At 35.3% G+C, this 13334-nt stretch overlaps 1 protein-coding gene across 4 annotated transcripts in view; it reads left to right on the top strand.

The window, feature by feature from the left end:
• The window catches only part of LOC121976854 (protein CHROMATIN REMODELING 5-like), a 30027-nt gene extending 17029 nt beyond the window's left edge, over positions 1-12998 (top strand). For all 4 annotated transcript variants that reach the window (XM_042529241.1, XM_042529238.1, XM_042529239.1 and 1 more), the window contains exons 16-31: positions 1488-1581; positions 1685-1809; positions 1890-1953; positions 4764-4976; positions 6115-6357; positions 6509-6619; positions 6696-6785; positions 6896-7078; positions 7177-7257; positions 7413-7655; positions 7809-7964; positions 8043-8220; positions 8303-8484; positions 9746-10072; positions 10161-10251; positions 12063-12998. In XM_042529241.1, coding sequence (XP_042385175.1) covers positions 1488-1581; positions 1685-1809; positions 1890-1953; positions 4764-4976; positions 6115-6357; positions 6509-6619; positions 6696-6785; positions 6896-7078; positions 7177-7257; positions 7413-7655; positions 7809-7964; positions 8043-8220; positions 8303-8484; positions 9746-10072; positions 10161-10251; positions 12063-12538 — 2857 coding nt within the window. In that variant the 3' untranslated portion in view covers positions 12539-12998. The remainder of the gene's footprint in view (positions 1-1487; positions 1582-1684; positions 1810-1889; positions 1954-4763; positions 4977-6114; positions 6358-6508; positions 6620-6695; positions 6786-6895; positions 7079-7176; positions 7258-7412; positions 7656-7808; positions 7965-8042; positions 8221-8302; positions 8485-9745; positions 10073-10160; positions 10252-12062) is intronic.
• Positions 12999-13334: the final 336 nt, after the last annotated feature.

Here is a 13334-nt window from a genome sequence, read left to right as displayed (position 1 = left end):
TTATAAAAACAAAAATCTATTTTAAAAACAGATATAACCTAGTTTTTAAAAAATTTGAGAAGTTTGAATTTTTTTTAGAAAATATAAAATATATTTTAATGGTTGCAACCACGCCAAATATGTTCCCTATATTAGATTTTGTTTTCTAAAAAATGAAAGTCCATTTTTTTTCCAGTTTCTAAGTCATTCATCAATTAGTATCATTAAGTGTATTGTACATGTTTCCTTGTGAGGTTATTATTGGCCTACTATTCAGGTACTTCACTGGTATTTCTGGATCTCTTGAATATTTATTAATTTTTGCAACCATTTTGTTATGATAATAAATAAATGGGAAATCTTTTACTCAAAATCCAAGAGTAATCACCATGCATGTAGAGACTCTTTAAATTGATAAATTGAGACATGGTTGCAACAGTGGTTTCAAAGCACCCTGTTGGTGTTGAGGATGCCAATATGATGTACACGATGTTTTGTTGGTTCGTAGATGAATTGCCAACATACAAATTGATGTCATTACTGGTTTATACCATGGTCTTTTTTGTCCATATAATGTATAAGTGACTGGGTTTTGCTTTATGTAGCATACAACATCCTATTGCAATGTTCTGCATCTCTGCACTTTATTTCATTGAATCTATATGGCACTGATACATACTTTAGAGAAAAACTTCACTTTTCTCTGCAAGTTTATGAATATTTTCACTTCACTCCTTAGTTCAAAAATATTCACTTTACCATAGAGTTTGAATACACAATGTGAGAAATTCTCACTTTGAACCAAGGTTCGAAATCTTGAGCCGTGCTGATGTTTTGGTCTTCAATTGGAATGATATTGTTTTGTATTGTGCTTGATGTTTTGTATGGCGAATTAGAGGTGGAAGGAGGAAGTGACGATGAAAAAGAAAAGACAACTATATAGTCAAGTTTAATGTTTGCTTTCCATCTGGAATGCTATATTTTGACATTATCTTGTATGAAGACAAATTAAAAAAAAATAATATTATGTCAATTTTAGCATGATAAGGGGTGTTGAGTCTTGCCACGAAATGATACTTGTCAACATGATTGAATAGACACATGTTGAGTCTTGGCACGAAATGAATACGTAATTTACCAAAATGATACATTTCAATTGTATCGCCCAACATCATACAAAATTTTAAACCATTCTTCTAATATCTCAGAGGTGTTATCTACCATTATAACCAATTGACAAAAAACTATTGATTTTATGTGATCAAGTTCACTAATTTTCTAATTCTGTAATGGTGGATGAGAATGTGATAATGAATTTATTTTATCAACAATCTTTATTGCTTAGACTTGTTTCACGTTCTCTACTTGTAGATGGCTGACCAGACCTCTTCTCTGAATGTTTCATCAATCTATTGGTCTATTATACATTAGCTGTTGTTTATATGTATGTTTTAGACGATTTATGCATTCCCTTTTGATCTTAAGCCTGCCTTTTTGTCTTGGTGTAGGGCTCTTCTGCACTTTCTTGATCCTGAAAAATTTAGTAGCAAAGATGATTTTGTTGAGAAGTACAAGAATCTAAGCTCTTTTAATGAAATTCAGGTGCTTTGAACTGTGTTTGCCAAGTCTCACTTCAACATTTGTTAATGGATATGATGCACATATATGCCTTTTCTTTGTCCGCTAAAGTGCGATTCTTTTCTAGCTTGCCAATCTCCATAAAGAATTGAGGCCCCATATTCTTCGAAGAATCATAAAAGATGTGGAGAAGTCTTTGCCACCAAAAATTGAGCGAATCCTTAGGGTGGAAATGTCTCCTCTTCAGAAGCAGTAAGATTTCTCACATGTTGCAATTGATCGTCGATAGACTTCACTTCTGATATTCTCTTGTCATTCATTCGTCATTCTAGGTACTATAAATGGATTCTGGAACGTAACTTTCACAATCTGAACAAAGGGGTTAGGGGTAATCAGGTTGGCCTCTTAACCTTTATTTTATTTATACTTGATTGTAGAATTAGTCAGATTTCTTTATTATCTGAGGAAAATATAGTTTTAGATCTGCTTAAGTATATTAACGAAGTTATTCGGATTTTAGGTTGTCCTTTCATTTTCATATTTTTCTGCCTGGTTAATATTATTATTTGAATTTTGTTCTCTTGAGTCTCTCTGAAATGACAATCCATGCTCCTTTTTGAAATTACTGAGGATAGAAGATTATATAAGGATGCTTGTAAAGTTGCACGTTGTGAGATTATCATTGGATCTAGGTGTTGTATTATTCGTAGACAGGTCTGATGGATTTTTGTAAAATTAGGCTATGCTTCTTTTTTATTTTTATTTTTTTTTTGCAAAAAGTTAAATACAACAACAACAACAATTAATTGAAAAAAGATTAAGGAAACCCCAGTGACAGAAAATCAATTTGGGTTAATGCCTGGAGGGTCGACAATAGAAGCTATACATCTTCTTAGACTATTAATTGAAAAATATCGGGAGCAAAAACAAGATCTACCCATGACATTCATTGACATAGAAAAAACTTATGATAGAGTCCAAGAGAAATTATATGGAGAATTTTAGAAAAGAGAGGTGTTAGCGTAACATATATTGAACTAATTAAGGATATGTATGAAGATGTAACGACCAGAGTAAAGACTTCAGGCGGAGTAACTGAAACATTTTCCAATAAAGATAGGGTTACATTAAGGATCAGTTCTAAGTCCCTATCTTTTTACACTAATTATGGACAAACTCACTGCTAACATTCAAGACACAGTATCGTGGTGCATGTTGTTTGCAGATGATATTATTTTGGTAGATGAAACTCGTGAAGGAGTAAATGCTAAACTAGAATCTTGGAGGGAAATACTAGAAGAGAAAGGTTTTAAGCTTAGTAGATTAAAGGCAGAATATATGGAATTTAAGTTTAGCTATATTAGAAGTAATGAATCAATTGTTAAGATAGGAGAGGACGAGTTACCCGGAACCGAGAGATTTAAATATTTAGGATCATTTTTGCAAAACGATGGAGGGATTGAGAGAGATGTCTTACATAGAATACAAGCAGGATGGGTGAAATGGAGGGGAGCGTCAAGTGTTTTATGTGACCGTAAAGTACCTCTTAAATTTAAAGGTAAGTTCTATAAAACCGCAGTAGACCTGCTATGTTATATAGAGTTGAATGTTGGGCTATGACTCGAGCACATGAGTAGAAGATGAGGGTTGCAGAGATGAGGATGTTAAGGTGGATGTGTGGGCATACGAGGATGGACAAAATAAGAAATGAGAGCATTAGAAAAAAGTCTTCATCTATTGAGGAAATACTCCGAGAGACACGTTTAAGATGGTACAGACATGTACTTAGACGACCAATAAATGTTCTAATTAGGTGATGTGAAACTATGATAAACATGCCTATTAAATGAGGAAGACCAAAAATGACTTGGTTAGCAACAATAAAATAAGATAAAATTTATTTAAATATAGATGATGATATAATAGGAGATAGAGCTCAATGACGTAAAAGGATTTATACAGCCGATCCCACCTAGTGGGAAAAGACTTGGTTGTTGTTGTTGTTGTATAAGTTGGACTAGAACGTTTATATTGAATAGGTTATGATTATTTGGGGATAATGAAAACTAATGTACTGTTAAAATTACTGCCCATTTAATAGATTTCTGTTTCATAATTTCTACAATCTACATTGCACATGAACTCAAACTACTCTTCCACTCGCTCCTATATTTATTCAATTGCATTTTGCAATGGGTTTTCATTTGAAACCCCCAAATCTCTTAAACTAGATTGAAAATTTGTTATTTTATTTTTCAATTGGTCTTGGATTGAATCCTAAACTACTCTCCCCCCTCGAATTCATATTTATACAATTTCTTCTTGCAATGGGTTTTGAACTGAATCTCAAGCTTCTCGGTAGAGATTTGTGGTGCAGTTGAGAAAGATGATTACAAAGAGTGCAATATTGAATCTGTGACAGGAATGAGGTTGTGCTCTGATATTGCTTGTCACTAGATTGAATCTGATGACAATCTCATGGTAAATCCATGATAGATAAATTGACTGGCAACCTCACAGGCCTACATATCTTGGTTGGCAATCTCACAAGAGCGAAGAGTGAATTTGTTTTTTAATTGTTTATTGAATCCTGAAAACAATAGATCATTCAAATAAGTTTTACGATATTCAAAATCTTATAAGACTCAGGCAAAATAGACTAAGTTTGCTATGAACCATAAAAATATAATAAAAAATTATGTTTATAGGCTTATGCCATGATTGTGTATTTTATTGGAGTAATTTCTTTTCTGTGTCTTTTGTTATGTCATTGACAGCGTTTCAAATTTCTTCTTGGATGTGTATACAAGTGGATCTCCAAGACATCCATAAATTTGTTTGAAATTAATTTGTAACATAAGTTAATCACACATACTAGTATTTCACAGTTTAATTTTCTGACTCTATTATCTTGGCCTTTACTTTGCCAATTACTTTTAGGATTTTTGTTAATAGGCAAAATTTTTGAAGTTTAGGACCTATTGTGAGTAAAATCACATAAAACAGAAGTTCGAATCCTCAAAGTTGCTTATTTCTCAGGAAAGAGTGTCTATATTTCTAATATGAATTGAGTAATCTAAAATCTAAATAGATATTGATTGAGCATGTGGATATCTTAGTTCTTAATATAACGAGAGCGTTCTTTATGTGTAAGTTCCTTTGAAGTAGCATACTTACAGCGTTCTATAAATTTAAATTTCATGCAGGTTTCTCTATTAAATATTGTAGTTGAATTGAAGAAATGCTGCAATCACCCTTTCTTATTTGAGAGTGCCGATCATGGGTATGGCGGAGATATGGGAACTAGTGATATTAATAAAGTTGAACGCATTGCCATGAGCAGTGGGAAGCTAGTGATTCTTGACAAATTGCTGGCTAGATTGAAAGAGACAAATCATCGTGTTTTAATATTCTCACAGGTTGGATTGATATTCTTTTTTCTTGACATGCTGCATTAACTAAACTTGTACTACTTGAACTGCTTCTCAAGTCAGAGTTACTTGTAACAACTTCAGCCTTACATCCTCATGCATTTTTGCAAATTTCTATTGTGATTTACTCTTTTGTATTATGCCTTTACCATATTACTTGGCCTAGGATACAAGTATCTAGCAGGGGTGTGAGTTTGAGTGTCTGATGTAGTTATTTATAAATCTTTTCACACATGACTAATATGGATATCGTCTGCTCGGAATGTGTTAGAACATTGGTGTTGTACTCAAATGTGGAGGGGTTAGATGAAATAAGTAGAGTTTAGCATAACTGCTCGACAAGGATTTGAATGTCACTTCTTATAGCCATACTTTTCAGTGAACACATGGGAAATCCTATGCCATCTACTCAAACGTTTTGATTATGGAATAAAAAATTCTTTGTTCTGATCATATCATGGTACTTTGTTTATTACTTGTTTTCTTGATGACAATTTTATTTAGAAGAATGCTCCATTGCTGTTTGACCTACTTTTGCAATATCCAGCTAAATTCACACTGTTTTTTCTGATGCGTAGAAGCAAAGTGTTGATGTGTACACATTTTTGAGCATTAAATACGAAGTTCTATACCTATAACTTCTAAATTTTAGAAGAACCAATTTAATCGTCTAGATCAGTCGGTAGTTAGAGCCTGGTAGTGTAGTTTAAAAGACTGGGAGGAAGAAAATCTGTTGTATTGCTTATTGCTTTAATGGGAAGGGGAGCCTTGGCGCAACGGTAAAGTTGTTGCCATGTGACCAAAAGGTCACGAGTTCGAATCCTGGAAACAGCCTCTTGCAAAAAGCAGGGTAAGGCTGCGTACAATGGATCCTTCCCCATGACCTCGCATGGCGGGAGCTTCGTGCACCGGGCTGCCCTTTTTTTTTTTTTTTTTTTTTGAGGAGGGGGTCATCATAGTAAGATATCTGAGTGACTGCTTGGTCTCTAGGGTATCTTTTGCACAAACTCGTTGTTGGTCTGCTAAAACATATATCCTTGTATCTTCTTTCTTTCTTTTTTTTTTACAAATTAAAATGGAAATTTACTTTCAGTAATTACATGGGTGCACCTATCTATCTGTGCAGATGGTTAAAATGTTGGACATACTGGCAGAGTATTTATCTCTTCGGGGATTCCAATTCCAAAGGCTTGATGGAAGTACAAGGGCTGATCTTCGTCATCAAGCCATGGACCACTTCAATGCACCTGGAAGTGAGGATTTTTGCTTTCTCTTGTCCACACGTGCCGGTGGTCTAGGAATCAATCTTGCTACTGCAGACACTGTCATTATATTTGACTCTGACTGGAACCCACAAAATGATTTGCAGGTTTTGTTGAGTGGTTTTTTTTGTCTGTAGTATATATATTAAGTCAGTATGCATGTTTTCCTCATCAATTGACTAGAACTTGTTATTTACTGGTTCTGTGTTGTATTAATCTAGTTTGACTTTTCCCCCCTCGTCTTTTTTGTTTTCTTAGGCAATGAGTAGAGCACATAGAATAGGGCAACAGGAAGTAGTAAATATTTATCGATTTGTTACCAGTCGAAGTGTTGAAGAGGACATTTTGGAACGTGCCAAAAAGAAAATGGTATTGCATAATTTTCAAAATTATAGTGATGCTTTTCTAGAATGCTAAATGATATATTTATTCATGTAACTTGTAGGTTTTGGATCACCTGGTAATTCAGAAGTTGAATGCTGAGGGTAGGCTTGAGAAGAAAGAAACAAAGAAAGGAAGTTCTATGTTTGATAAGGTACAGTTCAGTTTGTAAGGCACATGCTACATATGCTATTATATCTGCTGGTGACTTTCTTCTCTAATAATTTTTGGAATCTATTTTGAAACATGCCCTGGTAAATGCAGCATGAACTTTCTGCAATTTTGAGGTTCGGAGCTGAAGAGTTGTTCAAAGATGAGAAAGATGATGAAGAGAGCAAGAAGCAACTTGAAACCATGGATATTGATGAAATTTTAGAGCGAGCTGAAAAAGTTGAATCCAAGGCGGTTGATGGAGAGTCTGGGAATGAGTTACTGAGCGCCTTCAAGGCAAGAAGTCTTTACTGTTATTAATTTTAAACATGATCAATCTGAAGTTGACCTCATTGCTAGGGGGCTGCTAACTTCTATCTTTTATACATGTGCAGGTTGCCAGTTTCTGCAGTGCTGAAGATGATGTAACCTTTTGGAGCCGTTTGATTCAACCAGAGCCTCTAGATAAAAATGATGTAATATCTAATTTCTTCAACAGAAATACATCAATATGTGGCTTTTATATACATATTCTTTTAGTATTTACCGGTCTATGTTTATTTTTCTGTATTCCTATTTTATATCTCACTGGGGAAACTAGTTAGCAACATGGCTTCTATGTTCTATGCAGGAAGCATTGGCACCTCGAGCTGCTAGGAACACCAAGAGCTATGCTGAACATGAACAACCTAGAAAAAGTGCAAAGAATAGAAAGAGTGGGATTGATACTCGAGAAAGAACGCACAAGCGCTCCAACAAAGCTGCAGATATGTTTTCTCATTCCCTACCAATGATTGAAGGGGCAGCAGCTCAAGTAAGGGATTGGTCCTTTGGTAGTTTACCAAAGAAGGATGCTTCCCATTTTGTCCGAGCGGTAAACCTGTCTTCTTTGGTGAATTTTCTTTTTTTATTGGGGCTTACCTTATTGAAAGTCACAATAATGGTCGTTTCTTCATGGATGGTGTAGTATTGATCAATGTCCTTGTGCAATGCTACCTCCTTGATTCTTCTTATTCATGTTTGGCAGGTAAAAAGGTTTGGCAATCCTCGACAAATTGATCTCATTGTTGCTGATGTTGGTGGTACAGTTGAAGCTGCTCATCCAGAGGCTCAGATTGAGCTATTTGATTTACTGATTGATGGTTGTAGAGAAGCAGTAGCTGGAGGAAATATGGATGCTAAGGTTTTGTTTAGTTGCAATTTAATTTTTTGGGTCTTTAATAATGATATAATGATTTTCTATTTCTTGTGAGATTCACAGAGTACTCTCTTAGATTTTTTTGGAGTACCTGTAAAGGCGCATGAATTGTTAAATCGTGTTGAAGAGCTTCAGCTTCTGTCAAAGCGCATTGGACGATATAAAGATCCTGTTTCTCAATTTCGCCTGGTAACTCAGCATAAAAGTCCACAATGGTCCAAAAGCTGTGGTTGGAATTCTGGTGAGTATTGCCTCCTTAATAGCTGTCATATGCATTTTTTAGTTCATGATAGATAATGAGACTTGTTTTCTCTTCAATTTAGTTGATGATGCAAGATTGCTCCTAGGGATATACTATCATGGATATGGTAATTGGGAAAAGATAAGGTTAGATCAGAGGCTTTGTCTCACAAAGAAAATTGCTCCAGTTACTCTTGGAGAACGTGAAACATTTTTACCCCGTGCTCCAAACTTAGACAATCGTGCTAGTGCACTTTTGCAGAAGGTAATGTGCTGTCTATTTTGTCTTTTTTTTTCACCCAACATTAATCTTTATTCATATTTATTGAAGATGATAATGCAGTTTATTTCCTTTTGGCATGCTACTCTGAAGAATTGCTAACTTCTCTTGTAGTCTGTATCTCTACTTGATTCTCTTTTTGAGAATTTGGTGTCTAGGAACGTTGAGTTTGATTTTGGTTTGTCATAGTTGCTTGTTTCATGGTAGTCATCTACAGTTGCATATTGTCTGGTATTTTATTATATTGCTTTGCCATTAAGCTTATGAGTTGTATTCATTCTTTCAAATGTTGCTATACTTTTTGCATGAAAAACAAGATTTCATGTTTTAGTCCTTGGCCAAAATGAAACAGTGTTGGTGCCATTTCACTTGTGCCGACATGGTGCTAGTTACATCGATGAAGAGGTGGAGAAGAAAGAGGAAGCTTACTTGAATTCATTGTGACCAAAACGGAGAATTGTAAGGTAAGATCATGAGGAGTCATGTGGAAGGATTGTGAATAGCGTTTGCTGCCGTCTTAATTGCTAGGTGAATCGCCCACTAACATTGAATTACGAGGAATTGTTTGATGACCTTGCCCACCATTGAATCGTTACAAGGAATCATTTTCTATCACTGATTCACAAGGAAATCACCCAATACCTTGATCATTGTCATCAAATTGTTAGGAATCACATGCCAACCTTCGAATTGCGATGAATTGCTGGACGATCTCACTCACAGTCATCGAATCGTGAAGAGGAATTGTCACTATTGTCAAATCATGATGAGTCACTTGTCAAATCACGAGGAAGAAGATTGTTGGCTATCATTGGCATTGTGCTGGGGCCATTTCATGTCGTGATGCTAGAGCAGAATTATAAATTTTGGCTGTGTCAGACACCATATGTGATTTTAACCTATGAAATTCTATACATTGTGTGTGAAGAACAACCTTTAATGTGCCAATTATGCAGTTAACTGCATGAATTTATTGCTTCATTTTTGCACTTTAATACTTTGACCTTTATACTTTGCCAATGCAATATTTTCCATATTAGTTTAATGATGAACTCAAAAATAATCTTGATTTTTTGTTTTCAGTACACACTTCTGTTGACTTGTAAGTTGAAATTATCGAGTATTTTTAGTCGTTGGATTATGCCTGTCTCCCATTCTTTTACAGCATTTTTCTTGAGTTTTGTTTTGCAGCCAAATTATCAAACAGATAATTGATGTTATTTTATCTTAAAATTTTATTTTCTAGGAATTTGCTACAGTTAATGCTAAGTCAAAAGTTAAAGGTTCTCGCAAAATTGCAAGTGGGCCTAGTGCTCGAATAAAAGATGTTAATGCAAAAGCTAGCTTGTCTAAGACAAATACTAGAGAAAAAGTCCAAGTTCAAAAGCACCACAAAGTCGAACCTCAGGCTAAGGAGGAAGGTGAAATATCAGATTCTGAGCAGGAAAGGTACCAACAGTTAAAGGAGGAAAAATGGATGGAATGGTGTGCTGATGTCATGGAGGAGGAGGAGCAAACTTTAAAACGTCTACAGAGGTTACAGGCGACCAGTATAGATCTTCCCAAGGAGAAGGTTGGCCCTACTAATCTATTTTATTGTTTATTCCAAATTGTTAAGGTGCCTTTCGGTTTTACAATCATTGGAAACATTATTTCTTCAGGTTCTCTTGAGAATTAGAAAATATCTCCAATTAATTGGAAGGAAGATTGACAAGATTGTTCAGCAACATGAAGTAACATACAAGCAGGCCCGTAAGTATGCAATACTTCATTTAATTGAACAAAGCATGCTAATGCTATGATTGCATATATCTTGTCACTCTACCTGTCAGTAGCATTATTTGTTTGTTTTAATTTAAAGAATAGAGGTTTATGAGAAAAGTTACTAGCCTAATAGTTTTTTTTGTTCAATTTAACATGCAAGACAACAGAATTTTGTCATTTTTTTAATAAAAAATATAGGTTGTTTTTGTTTTTGGATATTATTTTATGATGCTATCTTAGAGAGTGCTCAATGAGCTTCTGTTAGGTGGATTTCACTCGAGCTGTTTTAGGATTTCATGACTTCAGTGAGCTTGACTCAGTAAGCTCAACTGAGCAGTGTCTTTTGTGTATCTCATGGTTGGTGGTGCAGAGTAGCTCAACCAAGCCATCTCCTTATCCTGTCCAGATGAAACCATGTCACTCTCCATTTTCTCGTGTTCATGGCTCCTAGCTTGATTCTGCCTTGTTCTCCCAAGCTAATGTCTGTTCTTTCCAATTTACTGCTGCCTCTCCAATTGTAGGTTTCATCTCCACCTAGGTCTTTGTTTGTCATGTTCTTTGTTGAGTGTGTTTGCGTTAACAATTTGATTCTATCCAAACCTCTGCAAGAAAATTGAGATACAAACCAATTGTGATAGTCTTCCTCGTTTCACCTTCCAGATTCTCCAGTAAGCACAATTGGTTATTGACCTAGTGTTGTCCAGTTTTTTTCATCAATTGCCATGAACTTGATGAAACCTTGTAAACTACAAAATCGACCATTGTCTAAATCTTAGATTGACCAGGTTAAAGAATTAAAATATGCCATTTTTCGATCAACTAGATTGATGGAATTAAAATAAGTAAAAAAGTTCAAGAAAACATATATGTGACAATAAAGGATGCTCAGAAACAGTAGGCGGAAGCATATCACGGTCATCATTATCATATTAGAAATTACTAAACATTAATATATTATTAGCAATATCAGGATTGAGTTATTGAGAATATTTGTTATGAATATAGGATGTTTTAAGTAAAATATATTGTTAACTTAATTATATTAATTGATAATACATAATGGTATAACTGATAGATTAAAATCCTTGGTTGGATTTAAGTTACTTATGGTTTGATTGGGTTTGATTTAATATAGGGTTTAATTTGGATTTTAATCAGTCCTTCACCTAAAGAGGAAGTGTATGGGAATATTTTGAGTTATCGTGAATCGCCTCCTTCCCCAATGTGTGTGAGGAGTTATATCCAGTGAGTGCGTCTTCTCTGATGGAATGGACATAAGGTGCAACTTCAGATGGCTGTGGCAGCAGTAGTAACAATTACATTTAGCACTAGTATGCAGTGCAAGGATGATCCAAGGGCAATGACCATGAACCATAAAGAGCAACAATTGTCTGTGATTGGACTTGCTAGTCTTGGACAGTTGTGGGCATGGGCATGCCGCTATGGATTGACATGATGTGTGTTTTGATAGTCATGAGCGGTAGCCCACCAAACTGTTTTTGGCTGATTTGTGATCGATTTCTAATCATTCTCGTGTGATTTTGGTTTTCTCAAAATTCTGAAGGGTTACCACCTATCAGGTTGTCTGATTCTCATAGACCAATTTCTGCATCAGTGTCATTGATGTTTAACCGTAAACTAATCTAGTAATTGTAGTTTGTTTGTCATTTTGTTTTACTGTCTTTATTACATCTAATTGTTCTACTTGCCATTTTTTCGTTTTTCATTCCATGTTTTTAATTTTTTTTCATAAATGGATGTATGACAAACAAACCTTCCCCATTTCATATTACCTACAGGAATGACAATGAGATTATGGAATTACGTGTCCAACTTTTCCAATTTGACTGGAGAGAGGTTGAATGATATCTATTCGAAGTTAAAAGAGGAGCCAAATGATGGTGTTGGACCATCCTACCTTAACAGCAGTTATGCAGCTGTCAACAGTAATCAGTTCCCTCTTAATAACGATCAACATAGAAGGAAGAAATCATCCCAATTCCAATCCCAACATTCAGAAGCCTTTCACCAGAATCAAACTGCTGGAAAGTCAGAAGCATGGAAACGCCGAAAAAGACCTGAAATGGATAATCAGTTTCTACTTCAGCCCCAGTCACATCCATCCATGATAAGCAATGGCATCCGGCTAGGTGAGCCAATGAGTTCTGCAGGAATTCTAGGTAAAGGTCCATCAGAAATGAGGAGATATCCAAATGATAGATCTACTAGGGCACATCCTGGCCGTTTCCCTCCAGGTCAAGGTCACATGTCATAGCTCGATTCCTTTTATGGAGGTCCTAAAGTGCTAGCATCAGGTGGAACACCATGTTGCTATTTACTAGCATATTTTTTTTCCTCGAGGGAATAAAAGGTTGCCCATTCCATTGGAGATTGGAGATGTTGCGAAGTATCTGGTAGTGACCTAAAGGGGCTGCTCGGTGTGCCTGATTCATGACCGCATCTTATCGTCGAGTATAAATCTTTCATTCTGTGGTTTCAGAGCTATCGCAAAGGCCAAGAAGCTTCTGCAAGAATTTTGATGCATTTTGGTAATTCGTAAATAGGTAGTTTTTTCTTCTTTTTCTTTTGGTCAAGGAAAGGTGCTGAGAGGGAAGTTCTCAAATCAACAAACGGGTCTATACATGTACTAACATCTTTTTCATTGAAATGTACTGGATGTTTCCAATTATTTAACATTTAGTCGATACATATGGCGATTGCCAGAGTTATGTCAATGGTCCTGTCTTTGTTATGGGTTTCGAGAATCACTTTCATGGTCAGTTTATGCCGATCTATTGTTACTAGTCTCACACTTAAAGATGGTTCTGTTTCTTGTCAATGAAACATGGCCTTTTCTTATGGGTCAATCCTTGCCTACTCGAGGCTGAAAGGTTTTTGACTTATTTACCATTTATTTTGGTATTTCAGTTATTTCCTGGTATCTTATTTTTTGGGTTTATTCATTTCGTACGTCACCATACTTGTATTCATATATCAATCAATGTTCCTTTTCAACTTTGAAGAAAGGTTAGTCTGAAGATATCTTGATCAAGTTGATCTAAAGTCATTAG

The sequence above is a fragment of the Zingiber officinale genome, chromosome 4B (assembly GCF_018446385.1).
Source record: "Zingiber officinale cultivar Zhangliang chromosome 4B, Zo_v1.1, whole genome shotgun sequence".
NCBI lineage: Eukaryota > Viridiplantae > Streptophyta > Magnoliopsida > Zingiberales > Zingiberaceae > Zingiber > Zingiber officinale.
The sequence above is the reverse complement of the archived record's forward strand: the minus strand, read 5'-3'. Positions and strand labels throughout refer to the sequence as shown.